A 25,235-nucleotide genomic window follows, 5' to 3' on the forward strand; every position below is an offset into this window, starting at 1 on the left:
CTGGCTCCTGAAGGCGCCTGGCCGGGCTGTGCAGCGTGAGTGGGTGATACCGGGCCAGGAGCCCAGGGTGTGAAGGGGCAGGGGACGGAAAAGGGGCCAATCTTTCACTGAACATGTGCTGCAGATACCCCCTCCTCCACTGGCCTGGGATTTACCGCCACTGCAGGTGAGGGTGGGGGTCTGAGATGGCCTGAAACTCCAGAAGGTTCAATACATAAACAGTCTCACACCCCGCCCCCAATCGCATTAGAATAAAAAAAGAACATAAAGGAAACAAAGAGCATAAAAATATCGGAGAGACTTCAATTCACTCTACGGAGTTCCAAAGAGAGTGGCCGTGCCTCCTATTGTACAATAGAGAGAGTTATACAGAGCTTCAATATAGAGATCTTTCTATATATATATATATATATATATATATTTATAGGTATGTATATATTTATAGTGTATTGCGTTTAAAACAGCCGTGCCTGCTTCTTCAGCTCATTCCTCTTCCACAGGGCCAGGCGGTCGAACTCTGCAATGGTCATGCTGAAGATCTGATAGAACTCGTCCTGTGACAGGTGGCGCTGGGGGGACAGCAGAGAGGAGCATGAGGTGGGGTGTACGGACCTGTGACAGCACGAGGGAGGGCAGCTGCCATGGCTCATAGCTGAGAGTGCCTGTGCAGATGCCATTGTGACTCTGCGTGAGCATATGCAAGCGACTGCCTCTGTGTGTGTGTGTGTGCGCGCACACGCCTGTCATTGTGACTATCCAAGTGTTATTGTGTGCAGCTCTGTGTGTATCTGTGTATGTGCAATTGTAAGTGTGACCAGGTGCAATCGTGACTCTGCATGAGCACACACGAATGCCTGTGAGTGTGCGATTGTGGCTGTGCAGAGCTGAGCGTGTGCGATTGCGGCTGTGTGTGAGCATGATGTGTCTGAGTGGGATTGTGTGTGAGTATCTGTGACTGTGGCTGCGTGTGAGCATGACCGCGTGCCAGCGTGTGCGTAAGTGACCCCCTTCCTCGGCCTGCGGTTGGGGCACAGATTTGCACTGCCAGTGCCAAACCCCAAACACCGCGCTGGTGACCTCTCACTCTCACCCAGCACTGGGGGCTTTTGTTGGCTTCAGGCAGCCAGCCCCCACAATGGGTCAGTGACCTTCTAGCCTGAGCTTTTCAAAGGAGGGTGGCTTGGGAAGCATCCAGCAGGGGGGATCCCCTCTGAATTGTCCCAGATCTCGACAGGGTGGGGAGGAGTGATAGCTTTGGTATGATGCTGTGCTCCACAGGGTGATGTCCATGCAGACAGCATTAACTCCTGCTCCATCTGCAGGGAGGTTAGGTCTGAAACACCTCAGGTCTCCATGTGGGAGATGACATCTAACAGGCAGGAGGGCAGCTACCCTTGCTCCATTCATACTTCCTCCCCCAGCCCTAGCTGCACTGGGGGAGGAGGGAGACAGTGTCAGAAGGGAGTGTCCCAGTGGTATTCTCCCCAGTGGGGAAGGCTTTGCTTACCTCTAACCGAGTCCTGTCCACATCTTTGGGCAGCTGGTTCCTCCCCCTGGTGGTCACCATGAGCAGCTCGTAGGGGTATATCTGCAGAGAGAGACGAAGAAACGCTTTGGGGTTGGTAGGCTCTCTGAGCTGTGAGCCAGGGAGCAGTCCAGATGGGCACAGCTAGAGGGAACCCACAGCAACAACACAGTGGCTAGTCCTTGGGCCTGTTCTGTTTGGCTCAGGGATGGTGCTTCCCGGGAGCCACAAAGGTGCAGGCCCAACTCCCACAGCAGAATGGAGCTCACGCTGACACTGCAAGGCAGGGGTGCTGCTCTGATGGAGAGGCTGCCCTGAGGGGCGACACTAACCCAGCTCCCCGTCTGCCCATCTCCAGGCAGAAGGCGAAGACTGCTTGGCTTGTCACAGAGGCCAGTGGTTCCCAAACTTTTTACTCAGGCAACCCACCAACTGCATTTTGTCTTTTTTTGCAACCCACCATTACTTACATGCACCCTCTGCCCGGGCACCTCAACCCTAACCCCGGCCCAGTGTAGAGGAAAGGCCTTGTGGGCAGGGAACGAGCCTGCCCCGCATTCCCCCTGCAGCAGTGACTCCTGTCCCATGACGCTGGGACCAGCTCCCTGCTCTGGGTGTTGCGACCTGGCACACAGGGTTGTAGCACCACTCGGGTTCGGTCCAGCTGGTGGTGCTGCAACCCCGTGCGCCAGGTTGCCAAACCTGGAGCGGGGAACCAGGCCCAGCCCTGCAGGACTGGAGCCAACACTGTGGGGCGAGTACAGAACAGGCTCAGAATCCATCTCCCCAACCCCTCCAGGGTCTCTCCTTTGCACCAGGCCGGGAGAAATGTATGTTTGCCTAGGCCAGAGCCCAGTGATGGGTTAACCTGATTCTGGATGTAGCGACCCAGCTAAAACCTTCTTGGGACCCGCTGGTGGGTCAGAACCCACCGTTTCAGAAACACTGGTGTAGGCGATGACCTAGCATCCTACCCAGCATCCCCTCTCCACATCTAATAGGTTCAGCATCCACAGCTGGGTGGGAGCTGCTGCTGCTGAGCCCAGCATGACAGCTGTGGTCACCCACCTCATCAGTTCTTCCCCCAGCATGCACCTTGCTGCTGGGCAAAGCGTTTTGAGACACCCGCAACGTAAACCATGCTCAACTGCAGCCCATTCTGTTGGAGCTGATAGCAGGAGGGACAGGGGGCTGGATTGAGGGAAAGTGAAGCCAGGGCATGTCTGAGGGAAGTGAAGGTGTCTGAAAAGGCCTCAGTTCAAACATGGGCTCTGGAGACCAGCCCAGGACACAGGAGATGGAGGGACAATCTCCAAGGACCCTGCCCGGTGGCAATTGGACATTAGATGGCATCACTGACTGGATGGCAGCTGTTCCCCACTCCAAGGAGAGTCTTACCTTGTATTCTGTAAGGAGAGAAAGAGAAGGAAAGAGACAAGAAACGAGTCAGTCAGCAGCCTCCGAGCCTTCCCTTTGCCATCAGGCGAGAGCCCCGACTCCCCACAGGAGACACGGCCCCACGTGTGTTCTCCCCTTGTCTGTCCTGCCTCTGGCAGCTGCTCCCAGGGGGCTGGCCTGAGGGTGGGCTGCTCGCTCTCACGCCCACAGCTCCTGGAATCTCACTCATTGTTTCAAACGCAGCTCAGGAGGAAGGGAGGCACCAGCAACACTGAGGACAGCTCAGCACAGCTCCATTGAGAGCACTGGTGAAGTCAGGGCCTGATCCTGCAGGGTGCTCAGGGCCCTTCCCCAGCATTGACTTCACGGGAGTGGAGGGTGCACAGCTGCCTGCAGCATGGTGGGGCCTATGAGAGACGCTGCCAGGTGCTTTAGGCCAAAAGGTACTTGTTGCTTTTCAGAGGTTTTTAAAAGGCTTTTCATAACATGAGCCCAAGTCATCCCTGCGCTGGGGCTGAACTCAGCACTGGGCAGGGGGGGCAATGGTGGGTCTACACCAACTAACCTGACCCTGCTGCTAATGGCCCCTAGGCAGGCAGGAATAGCCAGGGCGCAGTACTGTTCAATGAAGGGGATATGAAATGCCCCTCATATGCTCTATGTGCTGGGGGCAGCCCAGAGTCGGCTATGCTGGCTCCCTGCCAGCCAGAGGGAAACTCTCTGTCATGAGAATTCCCTGGACGATGGATCCACCACCATTGCAGCCCCTTGATGCAGAGATGAATTGGGCCCAATATTCATAGGAATAGTTTCATTACAATATTTTTGCATTTCAAAGGAAACAGTGCTATGGCTTAGCTTTAACCTTTCCCCTGCCGGGTTTGCAACCCCAACGCTGCAGGAATTTGCTAGGGGACGAGAACTGGAAAGAAAAACTAACTGGATAGTGACAGAACAAGAAGCGATGGTCTCAAATTGCAGTGGGGGAGGTCTAGGTTGGCTATTAGGAAACACTATTTCACTAGGAGGGTGGTGAAGCACTGGAATGGGTTACTTAGGGAGGTGGTGGAATCTCCATCCTTAGAGGTTTTTAAGGCCCGGCTTGACAATGCCTTGGCTGGGATGATTTAGTTGGGGTTGGTCCTGCTTTGAGCAGGGGATTGGACTAGATGACCTCCTGAGGTCTCTTCCAACCCTAATCTTCTATGATTCTAAAGCAAGAAACTGATTAGCCTATTTTCATTCCCCAAGCTGGCAGAAATGTAAAAAGCAATAGCAGGAACGGTGACAAATACACGGATTGTTTTTTCAGTTTTACAGTGTCAGGGGCCATCAGTAACACAGCTTTGAAACACATCATTAGCAATGTGAGGGTGTCCCTTATCTGCTGCCGCAGGGCCAGCTAGGGGCTCTAGGCAAGAGCACAAACTAGTGTCTCTTGTGCAGGCCTTGCAGGCTGTCGTGTTCAGAGCTCAAAGCTGACTCTGCGGTGCAGGATCTGGAGGAGAATACCTAGAAAGCTCTCACTCCCATAAGAAGGGCCACTCTGGGGCCTCAGCAGGATGGCAGTGTCCCTTTGAAGCACATTGCCACAGGCTCTAGCAGCACATACTGTAGGACTGCTAAGGCTTCCCAGGCACTGTGCCCTGCTTACCTCGCATCCCCCAGTTGACGGCGTTTGTGCTGTCGTAGTGGAAGAGTTCAGCACTGGGAGGCTGCAGGAGAAATGAGCACACAGAGGGGTCAGCACGAGGGGAGTTTAGATAAATACTCAGCCCTTCTATCGCACCTTCCATCTGGGGATCTCAAAACGTTTTACAAATGTTATAATTAATCCACCCCGAGGTAAGTATCATTCCCCTCATTTTACAGATGAGGAAACTGAGGCACGGGGAGGTGAAATGACTTGCCCAAGATCACATAGTGAGTTAGTGGCAGAGTCAGGAATACCACCCAGGTCTCCTGACTCCCAGGCTATGCATCAATCATGGGACCATTTCTAAAGTCCTTGTTGCCCAAAGTTACACAACAAAGACATCACTCTGGAAAGCACACACCTCCCCACACTCTGAAGCAGAGATTCTTTTCCCCTGCATCTGAACTCCAGGAATCTGGAAGAGATTTTACTTTCAGGGTAGGGCACTTGCCGCTCCTAGATTCCCAGGACTGGGTGAGACTTTTCTGATCTCTAGTTTCTACTTCGATTCCACACAAAATACACCTGGGAATCTCTGGATGTGTCTTAGCAGAGGGTGCAGTGCCTGGAGGCAGGTGCTATGCCAGGGTGCCTCTGTTCCAGGAATGCATGTACCTCCAGAAAGAACTCCCCCAATTCTGAGGATCCTGAACCCCAGACTGAGGATTCTGAACCCAGGCACAAAGAGGTTTCAATAGCCATGAGGATACTGCCCTAGACCTGCCCCCTCTCCATTCCACAGGAGGTGTATGTACCCTGCCTGTGCAGCCACTCGCCCACGAGAAACATTCCGAAACACTGCCACCTGGTGGCAGATCAGGGGTAGCCAGTGACACTCACCCTGTGCAGCCCGTTCCTTCTGTAGGCAGGGAGGGATGCAGATTTCGAAATGAGGGGATCTGAAAAGAGAAAAAATAAGCTGCATAATCCCAAGAGCTGGGACTGGTCTTTTGTGCCTGGGAAAACCTCAGCTACTGAGCCAAAGCCAAGGCGTCTGGTCCCCAAACACAGCCCAGAGGAAGGAGGACGCCTGCAGGGTCTAGCCCGGGTGACAAAGCTCCCTCATAGCCACAATATTGGCAGGTGCATCAGAGAAAGGAGAAATGCAGTGCTGCAGCTGGCCCCTCCTGCAGGCGAATGCAGGAGCCCATTGGACACCTTGCCTTTACACTGCGGGGTTGGTTCCTCTGCACTTTATATTGCTGAGTCTCCCCTTGCAGGCCCCTGTCCCAGTCACCTCCCTCCCAGCTGAGGGCTGGATGCCCCTCGGAGCCCTTGGATTCTGCTCCCAGTGGCTGAGTGGGCTGTCTCCCTGGGGAATGAGAGACCAGGACAGAGACTCTGAGCACGGAGCGCTGAGTCACCTTGGGCCCAAGCAGCAGGCCGGGAGGGGCCCCTCAGGACCTAGAAGACTTTGCAATATGCACTCTGCCCCTCCACCTGAGGTGACAGACACTAATGCAAGAGGCCTCCCATCCCCACTAGGAGCTGGGTACATAGGAATAACACTATGTTCCATGGGGGAAACAGACTTAGGGCGTGTCTACAATCTTAAGTCAACCTATTTTAGGTCAACATAGAGGTCTCTTTCTGTCGGTGGTGCACGTCCTCACCAGGAGCACTTCCACTGACTGAAGAGGGGAAGTGTAGCGGGCAGTGAGCCAGGGTCTCAGCTCCACGCAGGTCCCCGCCGGGGACTTCTCGTCTCCCCACTCGCAGCCAAGAGCAGGGGGAAGCTGCCCGGGGCTTCTCACCTTCCCACTCCCAGCTGGGAGCAATGGGGAAGCTGCTCGGGGCTTCTTTCTTCCGGCGGGGAGATCCACATCCAGAGTCCAGTCAGCTGCCATGCTCCCAGCAGGGAGGGGGGAGCTGGGACCCTGGTGGGTAGCAGGGCTCCCAGCGGGGACCTGTGTGGAGCTGAGAGTCCGGGCTCTCAGCCCACTACACTTCCCCTCTACAGTTGATGGAAGTGCTCCTGGTGAGGACGTGCACCACCAACAGAAGCTTGGAGAGGAGGCCTGGCAGCAGGTCCAGCAAAGCCATGAAGTCGACAAGACAGCCAACAGCCTATGTAAGGAACTCAGTGTCTACACAGACCCTATGTCACCCTAACTACACTGACATAAGCCCTACGCCTCTCGTGGAGGTGGAGTTATGATGTTGATGTAGTAGGGCACTTACATCAGCTGTCTTATGTTGACCTAACTGTAGTGTAGAGCAAGCCTGAGAGAGAAGGGATTTACCCAAGATGACAGCAAATCAGCTGCAAAACAGAGACTGGAACCCCGGAGTCCTGACTTCCACTCCCATGCTCTAATGACCAGACCACACTCCCTGGCCTCTCTGCCTGCAGTGGAAACCCCCTCTCCCCACCCCACTTTCACAAGGCCTGCGGATGGAGGAGCACAGAGTGGAAGGGAGGGGGAACATATACATACCACTGTCAGCCAGGTAATGTGTCCGGGGAGCTGCAATAAGAGACAAAGCAGGAAGTCAGCACAGGCAGAGAGGCATTTACTGTGATAAAAAGCCCTACCAGGCAAGAGGATCTGGGTTTGCAGAGACTGGCATCCCTCACCTTGCTTCCACGGCCAAGGACAACCTCATTTCACAGCATTCTCTGCTTCTCCCAGCACTACCCCACCCACCCTCCCACCGCTTTCATCTCCACAGCATTTACCCTTTCCCTTCACAGCACCTTCCAAGTGAGCATCTCAAAGTGCTTTATGAATATTGGTGAGCTGAGCCTTCCTGCCTGTTGCGGTAACTGGGCCTGCAGACTTACCCTGACTGTGAGCTCAGCTGTAACAAGTGAGTGGAAGTTTATAAAGGTCACAATGTCCTGTAACAACAGCTCTTGATGGGAACAGGTATGCCAGGGAGACAGAAAGACTGAACGAGTCCACACACAAAGGCCTATTGATCTAACTCAAGGGCTGGGTTAAGCTCCTGCTCGATAAACAAGAAAAGTGTGGAACCAGAAATCAGTGAACCAAAACTGGTGTGTCAGAAACTAGGCCTAACTGATGGACAAAATGAAGGGATGGGCTATTCCACCCGTCACTCCCTTTTAGGGTCCTTAATGAAAGAGACATTGGGGAAAAAATTAACTGCTGGAGAGAGCTTCACCATCATGGCTGCCAACCCCACCATATCCTGGGACTCTGGACCTTCTTTGTCCTAATTCTGAGAGATGCCCTGATCAGACTGGGACAGAGAAAGGGACCCAGATGACACCGCAACTTCCACCAGTTCCAGCTAAATCCCAAATACCACCTAGGATATGAGACTTTCTCTCTCTCTCCCCCCCGGCATATGTCCTCTTCCTTGCCCATCTTATTTCTTCTCTTTCCTAACCCTCTCCTTTTTAGCTTCTGTCTGGCTTAGCTGGCCAAGACTATGTATTTTGCAACAATGCTGTAAGCCTGTGACCAGAAAGAGGCAGCTAAAAGCAATGCCCTAACCAGCGCAATGCTGGTACGAGTTTGCTAGGTCTCGGATTGGTTGATAAGACCATGTGATGGGCCTGTGTGTCTCCAGCAGAGAGGTTGCAAGTGAAAGTCAGCACCAGAGACAGAAGCTGCATTTTCCATCTTTGCTGTTCTTTTCTCTCCCTTTGTGTGTTTGTCTTATTCCGTCTTCTCAGGAAATGAGACTGGACTTTAACAACAGCTCCAGCCCATCTCAACTAACTTCTCTTTTACCTAAAAAGGAGTTATTATCATCTCTCATACCACCTAAGAGACTGTCTAACAAAGGGTTTTTTTTGAAAGGGAATGAGGGATGTTGTTAAAATGGAAGCCTAATTTAATACTTGACATTTCAAATGCTTTAACTAGTTTTCCATCTATTTCTGTATCTTTAATAACAGGTTACTAAGGATTTTTAACACGGTGTTTGCCATGGTACTAAACGGGCTGATTGAAGTCTCTATATACCAAACCCCAAACCTTGTTTAACACTGTTTAATGTTGGACAGAGACCGGGCCATGTTAACACCTTTGACTCTCTGTGCCCCTTTATTCCATCTAAATTAATGCAACCCCCCTGAAGGATTAGCCCGCATTTTACAGATGTGGAAACTGAGGCACAGAGCGAGAAAGGGCCACACAGTAAGTTGGTGGCAGAGTGGGGACCAGAACCCAGAGCTTCTGATGCCTAGATCCCTACTCTAACCACTAGACATGCTCCCTCTCTACAAAGGCCTGAGAGCAGGGATTCAGGTGGGCCCATCCTCCATGTCACTATTAGCAGCTCCTGCAGCATCTTGCAGGCTTGGCCACTGGGGCTGAGGGAGGTGGCTCTGCCCATCTGCAGAGGGGAGACTGCATCTAAAGCTTTGAGGAGACTGCAGCCTTGGGCAGCTCAGAGCTGCCTTTTAAGGCCACAGTTACTCTGGCTATATGGAGAGCTGCTAACCTGTTTGTTCACAGTGGCAGCAGGTTCTGCCTCTGCTGCTCCCCCCCCCCCCCCCCCCCCGAGAGCTGATGCTATTATGGGACCTCAGCCAGAGCGGCAGGGCTTGCGCATGGGCTGGCTTCTCCCCCTACCCTGGGCCTTATATCCCCTGGCGGACTTGACTCCAGGCAGCCCTGAAATATCCCTGTTTTCAGAGACTGGCACTACTGAGACCCCATAGCAAGCAGGGGCATCAGCACCAGAGCAGCCAGCAAAGTCCTCCATAGGAACTCAGTCCAACCAAGAGGCCAATTGGAGGATGAGCTGGCAAGTTGTCTATGGTGCCATCTAGTGACCAGCCTGTGCAATTGCAGGTGTGTAATTCCTTTGTAGGCCTGAATTCCCCAGTCCACAGAAAATGAAGGTGGGACTGACTGTGTGGCAGCCCTACGAACGTGCAACCCTAACTCACAATGACGAGGGGTTTCCAGAGAAACTCAGACAAGCCCAACGATCTCAGGAGCTGTATTTGTCTTTGTGTTTGTCATGGGCATTTCTTTGCCTCATGGATATAGCTATGGGACCAAACTAACACGAGCTCTGGTCTCCTCAAGGCTTCTCCACCATCTAGGCACTCAAACACCCTAACAGATGATAAGATGTTATTCTGGCTCCCTGAGGCATTCAAAAAACCAAGCCCAAGCACCAAATACCTGAAGCACAGACCCAAACACTGGGCCCTGCGTGCCGCCTAGGGGCACGTGTGTAAAGGACAGATGGTTCCCTGATGCAGCCATCAGAGGAACGAGTTGTCCAAGACTAATTTCTTGGGGCAAACTATGTCCCTTACAAACATCCAACCTCTCCAGCCGTTGAAAGGCCCTGGTTCAGGTGTCCTTCCTTTCCCACCATGTCAACACCTCATGCCAGGTCGTGCCCTTGTCATGGAAGTAGAAGTGGGAACATAGTATGAGGCGGGAAGAAGCGATGGCAAAGCCAATGGCTGATTTTTGTGATGTGGCCATATAGTCTGAGACCCACCAACTCATTCCCTGCCCCTCCCGGCCACAGAACAGCCCCCTGCTGGGAGAGATTGCTGGCCAGCCCCGTGGATCCTTTTACGCTCACATGGCTGGATCTAATCCAGCCTGTGTAGATCTGGGCATCGGGGGTGAAAGACTGTTTATCTCATTCACAACCCCAAATGTCAGCCAGCTCCCAACCAATTAGAAACCACAAGCTCTTCATCTTGTGTGAGCCAAGAAGCCCGCCCACTGCTGCTACGGTGCACTTGGCATTCCTTACAGCCGTTCAGTGAGCTCTCGTAGCCGACTGTGTGCAGGGCCTCTCTGCTGCCGGCTGAGCTGCGGGGTGGCGTCCAGGGGTCAGCGTAAGAATTGGATCGTGCCTTCATCTCTTCCTTCAGGATCAACCTGCCGATGCCGCTCTGGATCTAGGCACCACGAGGGGAAACGGAAAGGAATACACTTCAGACACAGGTGGGAAGTTCTCTGCCAACCAGCAGCGGCAGCACCACCCCGCCATGGTGTCAGCACACAATGCCACTAACGCTGGACTTTCCTGGTCCTGCACTCAGAGCAGGTAAGGTGCCTCTTGGTGAGCACAATGGCTCCTTCCCCTCCCCAAGCAACACCTGCCCCATAAGGCAGCTCCACGCTCCCCCTGGTCACATTTCATAGGAGAGGGTTCTTGGCCAAAGTCATTAGGTCTGCGGGTGCCTGCACAAGGGAGGGGAAAGTCCATGAAGGGAAGGAAGGCACCAAAGAACAAGTGGGCCTGAGTGGCCTAGTGCATTGGCTTCCCCTGGGAAGGCCGCAGCCTGGAATGGAGGGGCCCACAGCATGTGGATGGCCCAAGACCCACTCCTGGGGCAGAAGCATCTGGAAAAGGCAGATGCCACAGATTTACTCCAGCTGTGATCTCTGAACAAGGAGACTGGGCCAAGGCAGTCTTTCCTGGCTCTCTGCCATGATCCCTGCCAGGGCGTGTGGCCTCCAACCTTGCTGCCAGCTCTCTTCTCGTCTCCTCTGTTGCATTTCTCTCTCAGGGGAGGAGTTGAGAGGAGATGCCAGTGGGTAGGTGGGGAAAGGATGGAAACAGCCACTCACCTTGTGCATCCCCCGGTCAAACCCATCCTCTTCTCCCCCTGATGAGAATCTGCGGGCTCGCGGTGCTGCAAGGAGACAGGGGGCAGGCCCAGTCAAATGCACAACATGGACAAATACAAACAGCAGGCAGACACCCAGACGGGATTGCTAGCGATGAGCCCCAGGGTGAATGTGCATGGCAAATAACCCAAAGGCTGAGGGGACTTCAGGTCCAGGGTTCTAGATGTGTCATCATCTTCCATCAGTGCCTACCCTTGATTTAACTTACATACCCTCAGCACTGGGCCTTCCCTGGGGAATAAAGGCTCAAAGACAACACCTCCCAGAAAATGACACATGCGGAGGTTGTTATTGGGTTTCCTGTGGCCTTGGCCGCACCCAGGGCAGGTCTGGCTCCCTGCGTTACCTTTGGGCGAACTTTGGAAAGGCCAGTACTCGGACTCCGAGTGGTAGTACGGGTCCGGGGAATAGGCTGGGCTGTATTTGGAGGATTGTGCAATGTCTTCGCTGGTTTTGCTTTTCGTAGCTGCAGGTGGATTGTCTGCAAAAGCAACAGAGCACGAGATTTAGGAAGGAAACCCAAGCTCTGGAGGAGATGCTGTCAGCGTCACCATGGCCGTCCCACACAGACAACCAAGTGCCTCCCAGCTCCAGTAAGTGGAACCCTCCAAACAGGCTTCAGTTTGGAGAAAACAGTTATGGCGGTGCTTCTCCCCAAAGCCTGAGGGGCCAGGTATGTCCCCCAAGCAAAGGGCAGCCAATGGAGGTAGCAAGCTGGCTGAGGCTGATGCGTCACCCACCAGACCTGGAGATCCAGCTGGGGGCGTGGCACATCCCCCTGCTCCACTCTCCCCAGTGGCTTGAAGTCTCCTGTCCTGATTGGTAATAGTCCATGATCAAAGTGCTGGACAAACGTTAACTGATCACACCTGGCACCGCCGGGAGGTCAGTAACATCGCCCCCATTCTACAGATGGCGAAGCAGGGGCACAGAGAGGGGAAGTTAAGGTCACACAGCAGAGCAGTGGTAGAACTGGGAACAGAACCCTGTAGCTCCTAGCACACAGCCCCAGGCTCAGATGCAAACAGCTGCTCTGCACAAAATGGGTCGGAATAGGTTGCCAAGCACTCTGATTGTAAGGGGTCTGTCCCGTGCGCTCCACACCAGCCTTGCATCTTGCTCCGAGTCCACGGCGCTGAGGTGCAAATGCCGTGACATCATGATGCAGAGCCTTTGGCTGCCAGGCTGAGTTACAAGGTAGCCGCCAGGATGGTGCTGATCCAGAGCCCACTGTGATGTTGGCTGGTCCTAATTTCTTGCTCTTCCTCTTTAACCTACAATTTTCCTACTGCACCAACCAAGGAAGCCGGAAAACACAAGGGCTACTGAGATCAGCTGCTCCTCCCTCCCTAGGTAACCTTGCCTCAGGAATGCAATGTCATCACCAGAAAAGGGCAGTAAAAGTGCCATGGTGACCTGGGAGCCTGAGCAGAGATCCAGAGGCAAGGAGCACAGCCCCGGGACAGTGTAGAGGGAAGGAGTGCGCTTCCCAGAGGGCATGTTTGAAGGGATGGGGGGAGGTGACTTTGGCAGTACCGGGCTGAGAGGAGGGGACGTGGTGGGTTGTGTGTGTGGGAGGGGAGCCCCATGCACAATGTCGTCTCTAGTTAGAGCCATGAATGCAGGCCCATGGCTCCTGTGCTGAAGAGCTACGGCCCGCAGCAGCAGTGGGATGGGGTCACCCCCCTGCACAAAAGGACTCTAGGTTGGCTTCAGGCCACACAGCAAACGTTGGAGGCTCCTGCTCCACCATTAAGAAAACAAAATGGCTGCCTCTTCAGAGCTAATCTCTTCCTCAGCAAGCATGCGAGGGGCAGAGGGCACCCCTGCAGGATTGCTGCCACCTTGGCTTATGGTGAGCTGAGAGAGCCGGTGCCAAACTCAACCTCAAGGCCTGGCCAGCTAAGAGTGCTCAGAGCCCCCCAGTAACATGCCAGGGGTCAGTCAGGAGAACACAGCAAAGGCAGCTACTTACAGCGCGGAAGGATGCAGACAGCCAGCAGGGGGCGTTAGGGGTGTTAGGCAGACAGGACAGAAGAGACGCACGGAGGGAGAAAGGAGAGACAGAGTTACGGTTTCACAGGGAAAGCTGCTACACGAAGCAAGTTGGTGAGCACACAACAAGCCCTCCTCAGCAAGGGCCTGGCTGGTGCCAGGCGCCCTTGTGCCACCTCCCCAGACATCCCCCACTCCCACAGCCCCAGCCCTCTCTACAGGTTACCGACACTCTCTTTCAATCTGTAATGTCTGCCTGGGACAGTCAGAGGTTTTCAGGAAGTTGGGATTCCTTTTTTAGTTTTTTCCAGGTAATTTGTATTATGGCTAGTGTTAAAAAAAGCACATACTGCTCACTCCTCTCTCCTCACAGTTCTGCCAGTGCACCCTGACCCGCAGCACCCCGCTATTCCAGCCCTGCCCTGTGCTCTGCTGTTAATGCCCTTCAGGCTCTTGACCTGCAGCACCCTCTCATCCCTTGCCATTCCACTCCCCGTCTCCCCATGCCATCCCTCAGTCCTGACCTACAGCACCTGCTTTCCCATCTTTGGCAACTGCTGAGCACTGGAGACAAATATCTAACCTGGTGTTATATTTGAGGAGGGGATTGAACCCCCAAGTGACAGGTAAGCAGATAGATCTCCTGTGCTACTCAGCTTCTCACTCCCACCACCTGGGCTCTTTGCTGAAGGCAATGTGAAATGTCACAGCTTTGTGCCTGCACTAAGTCCCACGCCCAAGGTTGCCAGCGCCTCCAGCCTTTCTCGCCACCTCCTCCTGCGCCTGCCAGGGCAGCTCCATGACCTGACTCTCTGCCTAACAATGGCATTCCCCTCTGTCCTAGATTAATTTTATCTTGGTCTCACACCGGTGTAAATCTGAAGTAACCCTGTCTCAGTCCAAGGAGTTACTCAGCAGTGTAACTGGTCCCTAATCTCTGTCTGGCTCTTCCGATGCCAGGACTATTAAGTAATTGGCAATCACCCCAAAGCAACACTCAGACTATACCGTGTCGTTTATAGATGGGGGGTTTCCGGTAGATGTTACTCTCTCCGGCAGCTGGAGGAAAAAAGAGAGAGAGAAGAAAAGAAAGAAAAGAAAAGAAAGAGAAAGGACATGGAAGTCAGTATGTGTTTGCTGGGAGCAGCGGATATGGAGAGGGCATGGAAGAGGAGATGCAAACCCCCAGTCACTCATCTGTTACGTTCAACGTTTTTCACCTCCATGGACTTTAAGCAAAAAAATGCAACCTAGTTCCAAGGCATTTCATCAAAGATGGATCAGGGTCTGGTTTGGCTTACGAGGTGGGGGAGAAAGAGGGTTAAACCTGTTTTGGAAGCTAAGCACCCAGATACTATAGTGATGGGTGCTACAGAAAACCCTAGGGTGGAGAGGTAGTGTGTGTGCTAGAGGACATGCAGTGAGCATGCTCAGTGTTAACACCATGCACTGGCACTGACAGAATGGCAGATGCTTCTCCTTCCTGTCCCCGCTGTTGGCTCTTCTCAGACAAAGGTGTCTTAGAGGGGAAGAGAGAGGGGACACCTAGAGAACAAGGATCTGGGGGTACCTCTCTGTCAGTCAGCCCCATGGAGTGGGCTGTTACTGATGGATTTTCAGGAGGGAGATCATTTCTTGGGGGCACAGGTGTCTAGAAGAACTATCCATGATCCACCTGAGAGCAAACCAACATCAGCCAAAGCCTCTTTCAGCAAGGGAGAAATAGAGTTAGCTGGGAAGGGGAAGCTACCTGGAGACTGTGCCTATAGCTACCCTACCAGCGCTAGGGCCTATCAGCTGAGCTGGCGGAGCAGGGATGGGGCCATCCATAAAAGACATCAGCAAAGGGGCAGGGGAGCTCTGGTCCGCACATATAGCTGTGGTGGTGGGGTGGCTGGACTGGGAGAGGGTCGAGATAGGGCCATTGCAGGGAGCATGGGACCCTGCAGGTGTGTGTAGAGCTGGTCACCATGGTGGTGGCTGCGGCCATGGATTGGTTACATGGGCGAGCATGAGGAGAAGGCTGTGAGGCTGCAGCTCCAGTCCAGGCCCTCGGTATCCACCTTGAGAGATGCTAATTCTGTACTATGTATGTGCATACTAAAAGTGGCCTGGATTTTTTAAACACCTCCCCCAAAATCTGGGTACCTTTGGTCCCAGGTCGCCAGCTCGGCCCACTCTAGAGACAAGGGCTAACTGCAACATAAAGAATCTAGGTTTGCAGTCAGCACCCCACCACCCAAGTCTGGGGGTTTAAATCAGGCCCATCTCAAAGGTGAACTTGAGAGCCAGTTAAATGGCTTTAGAAGGGGGGACAGGTCAAAGGTCCCTTGAACTTATTAGGGTGGGTTTGCTTTACATGGACTGAGTGGATAGTTTTGGATTTGACGAATGGTCCAGTCTGTCCCTGTGACTGCAGCTGAGAGAGGGATTGAGTACCTTCTTGCTGCCCTATTGTGTATCCTGAAGAAGTGGGACAGGTGCTTGTTTCCCTCCCAACCCCTCAGAAGATCAGTGGATGGATTGAGGGGGCAGTGGGCCTTACCTGGTGGCCCCCTGGAGTCCCTGCTGGAGGGGAGCAGCCATCTGGCAAGCCCAGAAGACTCTGGGGGAAGGGTGCACCGGGCCCTAGGGGGAGTAGGAGGAGTATAAAATAAATCATCTGTAAAGAATGGGTGTAGAAAAGCTTCTAATCAGAAAAGCTTTGCCTTGTGATCCTCTAGGGGAGGGAAGGCAGGGTCCTTGCAGGGAATTTCACTTTGTGGGGGGCAGGAGGCAGTGGGAAATGGCAGGGGAGGGTATAGCAAACTCTGGACGATGGGAAGTTTAGGTGGGGTTAAAGCTGCAGGTCTTGTTTATGGATGGCGTTTACCATGGGACGTGTCCTGCTGCTGCTAGCTGACTCTAGGCAGGCAGTGGTGCTACTCATGCAATACACACGTACAGCACATGCATGCATGCAATAGACACAGTGCTCCCCACAGGCCGGAGGTTTCCAGAGCCTACCTGGAATGTGGAAATGCTTGGGAGCTTGGTATGAGGTTGGAGTAGAAGACCTCACATCTAACTGGCTATAGTAGGGGGAGCTGCGCCCACTCTCTGTGCCTGGAAAGCACGGATCGGAGGGAGTGACAGTGATTGAGAGAGAACAAGAGGCAGAAGAAAACTGGTGTTAAATGCAGCCATGTTAGAAGAGCAGCAAGCCACCTGAGTCAATGGCTGGGGAGGAAGGGATGGATGGATGGATGGGGGTGTGGTTTCCTACACACATCGTGAGGGAGGAACTGAGGGTTTACAGACAGGGATAGATGGGAACCAGAGGGAAATCCACAGGTGCATGCCATTCAGGGGCCTAGCCCAGAACCCATTGCAGGGGCCCCAAACTCCTGTCCAGGATTTCCCTGTCATTCTCACTGGTATGGCAAAGTCTTTGATGGCGACTGTGCTAAGAGCTTTATCAACAGGGGTTGGAGCCTTACTGAACAACATGGGGGGAAACCCAGCAGAGGGCAAGTCTGCCAGACTCATTTCTCTCTGGGTTTTCCTGCCCATCCCTCCCCCCCAGATTTCAAGGTACAGCTGTGCCCTTCTTCCTCACCCGAAGATGTGCTAGCCCGGGGTGTGTGTGAGGATTCACCCCCAGCGTTGACAGGTACATGCATTCTGATGCATCCCTCGCTTCCCAGGATAAGCAAGTCGAGCATCAGCCGCGCCGCTAGTTCCAGTGCCAGCATGGAGCCACCATCTTGGATTTTCTGTAGTGATGGGGCGATGCTGTGACTGAGTTGAGTATGAGACAGGAGGAAGGCCCCAGGGAGCAGAATTAGCTGAACTGGATTGTGCATAAGGCAGCCAAAGGCAGATCACTCCACCACTCTCTAGGGCACACACCCCTAGAAGAGGAAATCCCCCATCCCAGCATCCTGCAGGCACTGTCGAATTTAACTCCTCCTTGTTCAGAGTTGGGATTTCCCAACATGACTTGCGCTGCTGCCAAAGGGATGGCCAAGGCCTCCGGGAGAGGCGTGCGTGTCCTTGTGATCCCAGCATGCTGCTCTGCTGCTCTCCGCTGGCTGTTTTAACCTGGGCCAGGCCTGGTGGTGGGGGGCCAATGTCCTTACCTGAGCGGTAGTAATGATGTGGGGAGCGTGGGATGGTGGGAGACATGCCCTGGCGGCTGTAGGTGGGGGAGTCGATGTAGCCCGGGCTGGAGGCCCGTCTCTGCCGTATGTCAATACTTTCATAGATATCCTGGATGGGTGAAAGGAGATGTGAATAAAGGGCATGGGTCAGAGAAGGTGCATGCGCCTCAGGCTCTGGGGCATGGAGATAGCTGAAACAAGGCCTCATAAAGGAGTCATAGAGTGGGGGAAGGAGGTGTTTGTATAGGCAGAGTCACAGCTTTTCAGGAAGGCAGGGTCTTCTCTTTCCTTCAGGGAAACGCCCCCCCTACCCCCATGACAGCCAGGGACACTGACTCTTCTCAGCTAGGACAGGGTAAAGCCTTTGTTATGTAAAGGCGCAGTGGGTGTGGTGAGCTGGGTGGTGCACAGGCCTTGTGTGGCTGTGGAATGGGTGTACATCTGGCATTTAGAGACAACAAGTCATGCATCTCCCACGTGAGCTCTGCTCCTCTCAGCATGCGTGGGGCTTAACAGCAAGAGCTGACTGGAGTCATGTGTCCCCCTGCAATGGATCTTTGCAAGCAGAGCAGCTGAGAAACACCACATTCCCATTATTTAGTGGTTTGACTTTCTTGGTGCCTGGAGAATTCCCTGTTTGTTCCCCTCCCAATGTCCCCAAAAGAGGGATGCCTCCTCCCCCCACCCCAATGCTTTGACCAAGGAAGGCTGGACATCTCTCTCCAGAAACTGTCAACATTGCTCCAAGATGCAACTGATGGGCCCGCCTTTATGTAACAAAGATCCCCCCCCTCTTACACCAGGGCTGAGCACACGGGCCCTGCTCCCTGTTCCAGAGCAATCTCAGGCAAGCATGGCAGGACTGTGGGGCTGGCACTGCAGTCCTAACTTGAAGAAAGCAACTTCCAGTAGAATTACTGCATTAGCATCATAAGCCAGATTCACTCCCGGTGTAATTCCACTGACTTCAATGGAGTTACACCAAGAAGGGATTCAGCAGCCCAACAGCTGTCTCCATTCAGAACCCCCATTGTCAGGCATGAGGGGTCCCCTTGGTCCAGCCAAATCCTTAAGTTATAACTCCATGCAGGTCCCACCCAGCTCCAGCCTTGCGGTCCCAGAGGTCTCTGGAGCACAGTGTATTTACCTGAGAATACGGAGACAGCGTTCCAAGGGACTGGAGGGAGCAGGAGGTCCAGAGACAGCACAGGAGGGAGAGAAGAGAGAGGGGCATGATTAATGGATGATGTGACTGACCTGGGCTTCACAGCACTTCATCTGCCCAAAATTACAGCCCTCTTAGTGAAACCACAGGCACATTAAAATAGCCAGGCACTGAGGGAAGCCTGTGGGAGAGAAGGCTCCATCGATGGGAAATAAATAGCAGCCTGTCCCTCCACCTCAGCCACTCTGAGTCCAGGCTGGAGCACAGAGGGGCTGCCTTGATCCCATCCAGCCAGTGCTCCAGGAGAAATGCCTGGTAGAGGAACTCATGGGAGCAACTCATTTCTCCCCCTGGGGAAGAGACTTTGGGGGAATTCTTCAGCTTCTTTCATTTGGTGCAGAATATCCCCCCCCCCCCCTTCACTGGAGCTGGCAGGCAGGCGCTCCCATGGCCATGCTGGGATTTCCCTCATGCTGGGATACACTGTGTATGGGAGAGTGAAGCCAAGCTTGGCTTTCCCAGTTTGGAAACAACTGAAACAACCAGCCCTTGGAGCCCGTAAATCAACCCCTTGCCTGCTCGTGTCTACGGAGTCTGACCTGTTCACAGAGCGTCTGGCTCTGCATGCTTGGAGCAAGACTCCAGATACAATGCTAAGTCCAAGAGGGTCCTGCTCTTGCCAACCCAGAGCCCTAGTGTTCAGAGGGGATTTCTCCTCTCTCCTGCCTGTCTGAGTTTCACATACAAATAATGACATTACAGCAGCTGCACAGACGGGGAGGTGAGGGGAAATGCCCTCAGAGGATGAGAAGGGACGGGCTGAACCTGGAAAGCTCCAGATGCGAATGTCTGGCTATGATGCTTCCCTTGGAGTTGGTGAAACAGCAGCAACTAACTCAATGGGGAGGATATAAACAGATGGGAGCTAAGCGAGGTCAGATGGGTTCACAGGAGACACCATCCCACTATGAAACACGGCTTTGTGATCTACTGTGCACATACAGGGGTCAGAAGATGCCACCCAGAGCAGCACTGGGCTGTCTGGACAACACACTGAAATTGCATCAATTCAAGGGGTTTACACCAGACAGCAGCGAATACAGCGAGACCCACTCAAAGCAAAATGCTCCAAACCTAGGGTTACCATATCTATTAAATAAAAAAAGAGGACCCTCCACGGGCCCTGGCCCCGCCCATTTCCCCACCCCCAGCCCTGCCCCAACTCCGCCCCTTCCCCGCCCTAACTCCGCCCCCTCCTCCCTCCCACTCCCAGCCACGGGGAAAGGGCTGCCCGAGCGCTACCGGCTTCACGGTTTGCTGGGCAGCCCCCAGACCCTGCGCCCCCGGCCGGCGCTTGCCCAGCGCAGCTGGAGCCCGGGCGCCCAGCCGGGGGCGCAGGGTCTGGAGGCTGCCCGGCAAACCGTGAAGCCGGTAGCGCTTGGGCTTCGGGCAGCCCCCTTGCCTCCGGACCCTGCGCCCCCAGCCGGGCACTTCCCCTCCCGGGCTCCGGCGGCGCAGGGTCCGGAGGTATGGGGGCTGCCCAAAGCCCGTAGCGCTCGGCTCTTAAACAGAGCCGAAGAGTCGGGGAGGAGCAGAGCCGCCGCGGCTGGAGGCTCTGCTCCTCCCCTGACTCTTCGGCTCTGTTTAAGAGACGAGCTGCCCCAGCGCTACCGGCTTCGGGCAGCCCCCGTGCCTCCGGACCCTGCGCCGCCGGAGCCCGGGAGGGGAAGTGCCCGGCCGGCGGCTGGGGTCCGGAGGCAAGGGGGCTGCCTGAAGCCCATAGCGCTCGGGCAGCTCGGCTCTTAAACAGAGCCGAAGAGTCAGGGGAGGAGCAGAGCCGCCATTTTCCCGGACATGTTCGGCTTTTTGGCAATTCCCCCCGGACGGGGGTTTGAGTGCCGAAAAGCCGGATATGTCCGGGAAAAAGAGGACGTATGGTAACCCTATGACCAAACCCCACCCCACAGCGTGCGAGCCCTCGGTAACAGCATGTTGCTGAGCCATCTGACACACAGTAGCTTCCCATGCTACCTTTCTGTTGCCATCTCAGTTGCACTGTCCCCTGGCGTTGGAGGTCTGTGCCGTTGCATGCCATCCCTGTCTGTGTCATAGGCCATGTCGCTGTCCACGAGAGGCCCTAACATGGCAACCTGCATTCTCTGCTTTATCCAGAGATCATTTGCAGGCGCAGCTCATATGGATGAAAGGCAGCAGAGCCCCCAGCGCACAGTGCTGCAGAGCGCCTCAGGGGGCAGTTGCCTTAGCCAGCTCACAAGCCAACCACCCGTAGACCTGGGACAAAGACCCACGGTGAAAAAGCAGAGGTGCAAGGAATCCAGAAGCCAGCAGGGTGTTTTCTTAGCTTCCCCCCATATGGTGCTTTCCAGAATCCAGGGCCCCATTCTCCTCTTGCCTACACCAGTTTTACACTGTGGAATGTCAGCGACCTCCATGGACTAAATCTCAATTTACACAGGTGTAAGGGAGAGAAGAACCAGGCCCTCAGTGCCCCAAGGCCCTGATCTGAGGCCAACAGGAAACTCAACACAACACAGTGAGGCTGTGTACTGAGCTGTGCTTCCTGGGCAGGTGAGAGCCCCATACAGCTCCAGAACACTGCACACAAAGGACAGCGTCACTGCTCCCACCTTGGTACAGAGGGCACAGACAGCTGAGTGCTCTGGACGGCTGGCTCACGATGAACCCTGGCACCTGCTTCACACTGGAGATTTCAGAGAAGTCATTGCTGGTTATTACAAAGGCCTCTTCTGTGACCATTTTAAAGGGCCCAATTCTGCCCTCAGCTTCTGCAGTCCTCAGTGGGACCTGGATCAGGCAGGATCTGGCTTCCTTCCAGGTCAAACCCATGCACTCATCTCCTTCCCATTTAAATGGGTGAAATTGTCCAGCAGTCCCAGCCTGCCCCCAGGAGTAGGGCAGGGGAAGTCCCATGCCAAGGGCTGTGTTGGTTTCCTTCCACACAGCTCTTTCTAATATCCCCGTGGACCTGGACAGCACCATTCAGCTCCCTGCCCCCTTCCCGTCCCCATCCAGTGGCGTCAGCGTTAGATAAGGGCTGTCCTGCCGAGACCCTTGCTCTGCGGACACTGGTGTGGCTTCCCTGCAGCAGGCCATCTGGTGAGCCTGTTCTGCACCCCATCTAAGCAAGAGGGTGCTCTTTGGAAAATGGACTGCAGGGTAAATAGCTGCAATTAAGGATCAGATTTTCAACAGCACCATTTGGTGTGTGAGCAATTCAGGTGCACGTAGAGTGACCCCGCTGCAGATCTGTCCTTACAGTCTGTGCTGGGCTGAGGGTGCTGCGGAGACACCCCCTTCCCCTCATTCATTTCCTGGGCTCAGTGCACTGGGGGACATTCCCCAGAGGAGCCATTCCTTGGGGCCACCTTTCTCCCCAAAGCACTCCCTTCAGATTATGTGGTGTGACCAATCGCCAATGGCCTCCATCAGCATGGGCAGAGTCATAGATTGTCACTAACTGATGCTGTAGCAGCTTTCTGGCTCACTCTTGTGGCCCACAGTGGAGGAGGCTGGGGCCAAGGTTCTCCTGTCCTGGCCCATCCTGGATTTCCAGACAACAGACAAGAATCCTCCTTGGAGATGTTCTAGGCCAGATTCTGTTCTTGGTTCCCCCACTGTAAATCTGAAGTAACCCCACTAATGCCAATGGAGTTATTCAGGATTTGCACCCACAGAACTGTAATAAGAATCTGTGTCCGCCACCCCCCGCAATAACCCTCATCAGATCCTGAGGTCCCTGTCTGCAAATGCCAAGACTCAGTACCTCCCCATAGCTATATCTCTCCAGCGTCTCATCTGACGTGTATCTGTGATAGGGCTCGTAGGAAATGAGGTCGGGACGCTGCACCTCGTAGATGGCTTTAATCTTGGGAAGAGCTGCCAGGTCTTTGTAATTAAGGATCTCATTATCCACTTTAGCCTAGGAGACGGAGAGACAGAGGCAGAGAGACGGAGACAGAGAGAAAGATGAGGAGAAAGGGAAGGGAAGGCTGGAATATACAGTGTGAAGCTCCCATCAGAGCAAACAGAACCGGTGTGTCACCACAGGAAAGGTAAAAACGTAAGGAGATGTCCTCATGAGAGGCACAACATTCTCCCAGGAAGAGAAGAGGCAGCAGTGGGGAAAGGGCTGGGTGGGTCATGGTGTTGAACTGCCTTGGCAATACTCTTCCGAGATCTCCCATTCATCACAGAGGGCCTGCTGAGGTCAAGGCAGGCAGACACTCAGGGTAGACTTACCCCCAAAGACCCCTTCCGCATCCCCATTGCTTGCATTGCAGATTGGAATTGAGATCCTGCTGCTCCCAACCTGATCTGTGCAGGGAGATCTCCTTCTCCTGTCCCCGCTGGAACATATGGAGCCACCATTTCCCCATCACATCGGAGACTGTGTGACAGAGCTGTACTTACACAGATGACTCGGTTGGGGGAACCAATACTGGAACCAGGGGGCGAGATGGAGGTTTCTGATGTTCTTCTGTGCTGTGTGCATAGAAAACCACAAACTGGATCAGAACTTAAGCTGTCCATCATTCAAATCATGGAGATTATGGGACCAAATCCAGCCTTGACACAACGCAGGCATAACACCATTGAAATCAATGGAATTTCACTTGCTTATATCAAGGCTGAATTTTTCCCCACCATCTAACTCCAGGACAGGGACAGCACCCACGCCCCCAGCAGCGGGCTATAACCCTGTGAAACTGCCCAGCAATGCCCTCTGTACTCCCTTCCAATCACTAAGGTTGTTGTATATCAGCATTCTGTCTGGGTTCGCATAGGCCAAAATGTCCAGTCCACTTTAATGGCCAGATTCAGATCCAGCAAGACAGGCCCTGCACATTAAAATCGAATGATTTTGAAAGACACGCAGCTGTTAATCATACCTAATGCTAACTGAGAACACTAGAGGGAACTTGTTGCAGGGCTTGGAAGGTTGAAGAGGCAATCTGTGGGTTTGCTTCCATAAAAAGTTTGTTTCTGGCGATGACTTCAGTCCTTCAGACCACCCTCCGCAACGGCCTGACAGTGAATTGGCAGGCATGGTTTATTCCAGCATTGCTCTGGCATCTTGCACTACAACCGACAATGCATGTTCAATGTGCACCTGAGGACTGTGAGCATGGCCAGCAGCCTCGCCACGGACAAAGGCCTCCCAGTGCTTCTTCTGAACGGCACACAAGGAAGGGGATTGAGCAGGCCGAGTCATCAAACTTTTCAGCAGGGTGGAAAGGAGCTTTACAGCAGCTTGCATCCTACAGCGTGGCTGTCAAGCTGTCACTGAGACAGCAGGGAAGCAAGGGGCTGATCTGGCTTATCCTGATGTTATGAAGGGTGCAAAGGCAGGCAGCTTTGATGGGCCATATGGTGACTGCTCTCCTGGCCTGGAACATTCCTGGGTTTGTGTCTACCTACAATTTAACAATCGGAACAACCAAACACCCACTAAAGCACAGAGAGTCTGGCCAGTCTCTGACTCTGTGGGCTGGAAGCATCTCTCCGCAGGGAGGAGGAAATGGCATGTGGAGTATGGAGGAATGATGCCTCCTCACAGTGCTCAATAGCACTCCCTGCAGACATTTACAGAGCTGCAGCTGCTCTTCAAATGGAGTCCTGCCCATGACTCCCCATGGTGAGAAGGATGATGGCTGCAATGCAAAACCTCGGAGGCGGGAGGGGGATCCTCAAAGTTCTGGGTTGCCGAGGACCCTTTGGAAAGCAGGAAGCTGAATGTGCTGACCCTTGGGCCAGGGTCTTGCAGCGTTTTTGGTATGGCGGGTCCCCCTCAGTTTGGGCCTTCCCCACATAACTCATTTCCAGCCAGGGACCAGAGCTCTCAGGGGCACTTTCAGAGATGTCTGCTTGTCTTGGAGGCACACTGAAGCGTGCTTCTGGCCCAGCCACCTGTCACAGAAACTCCATCAGGAACCTCTGATGCTCCAGCTTACCTTCAATTTCTTCTCTGCTCTTGCTGCCTGTTTGCAGATCGGGTGCCACACTTCAGAACCTGAAAGCCAGGGGAACAGCAGAGGATCAGAGCCTTTCAACTCGCCACTGGAGAGACCAAATTGCCACTCATAGTCAGAACCAGGTGTAATAAGTACCCCTCCATCCTGACTGGCAGCACACCCAGCTAGCTTAGTCCTGGACCTGCAAGCAGCTCTGAAGATGCACTTCAATCCTGTCTTACAACTGCCCCCACTATTCTAGTCCTGGACCCCGACAGCTCCGCTGAGAATCCCCAGTCCTGGTCTGCAGCCTCTCCTGCTGTTCCAGTACTGGGGTTCTTGGGAGCAAAGCCTGCAAGTCATATGCATCTTTTAGATCAGTGGGTCTCAACCAGGGGTACGCATAGCCCTGGGGTACGCAGAGGTCTTCCAGCATCAACTCATCTAGATATTTTCCTCGTTTTACAACAGGCTACATAAAAAGCACTAGCGAAGTCAGTACAAACTAAAATTTCATACAATGACTTGTTTATGCTGCTTTATATACTATACACTGAAATGTAAGTACAATATTTATATTCCAATTGATTTATTTTATAATTATATGGTATAAATAAGAAAGTAAGCAATTTTTCAGTAATAGCACGGTGTGACACTTACATTTTTATGTCTGATTTTGTAAGCAAGTCATTTTTAAGTGAGGTGAAATTTGGGGTACACAAGAGCAATCAGAC

General features: G+C 53.7%; 1 protein-coding gene across 1 annotated transcript in view; it reads right to left on the reverse strand.

The window, feature by feature from the left end:
- Positions 1-455: 455 nt before the first annotated feature.
- The window catches only part of ABLIM3 (actin binding LIM protein family member 3), a 52,848-nt gene continuing 28,068 nt past the window's right edge, over positions 456-25,235 (reverse strand). The window contains exons 8-23 of the mRNA XM_065409019.1: positions 24,502-24,560; positions 22,961-23,032; positions 22,314-22,469; positions 18,491-18,520; positions 17,323-17,452; positions 16,208-16,306; positions 14,210-14,260; positions 11,553-11,687; positions 11,147-11,211; positions 10,323-10,470; positions 7,058-7,087; positions 5,460-5,518; positions 4,578-4,638; positions 2,924-2,931; positions 1,508-1,588; positions 456-569 (exon numbers count right to left, since the gene is read on the reverse strand). Coding sequence (XP_065265091.1) covers positions 456-569; positions 1,508-1,588; positions 2,924-2,931; positions 4,578-4,638; positions 5,460-5,518; positions 7,058-7,087; positions 10,323-10,470; positions 11,147-11,211; positions 11,553-11,687; positions 14,210-14,260; positions 16,208-16,306; positions 17,323-17,452; positions 18,491-18,520; positions 22,314-22,469; positions 22,961-23,032; positions 24,502-24,560 — 1,298 coding nt within the window. The remainder of the gene's footprint in view (positions 570-1,507; positions 1,589-2,923; positions 2,932-4,577; positions 4,639-5,459; positions 5,519-7,057; positions 7,088-10,322; positions 10,471-11,146; positions 11,212-11,552; positions 11,688-14,209; positions 14,261-16,207; positions 16,307-17,322; positions 17,453-18,490; positions 18,521-22,313; positions 22,470-22,960; positions 23,033-24,501; positions 24,561-25,235) is intronic.

Source organism: Emys orbicularis, chromosome 8 (assembly GCF_028017835.1).
Source record: "Emys orbicularis isolate rEmyOrb1 chromosome 8, rEmyOrb1.hap1, whole genome shotgun sequence".
In the NCBI taxonomy this organism is placed as follows: domain Eukaryota; kingdom Metazoa; phylum Chordata; order Testudines; family Emydidae; genus Emys; species Emys orbicularis.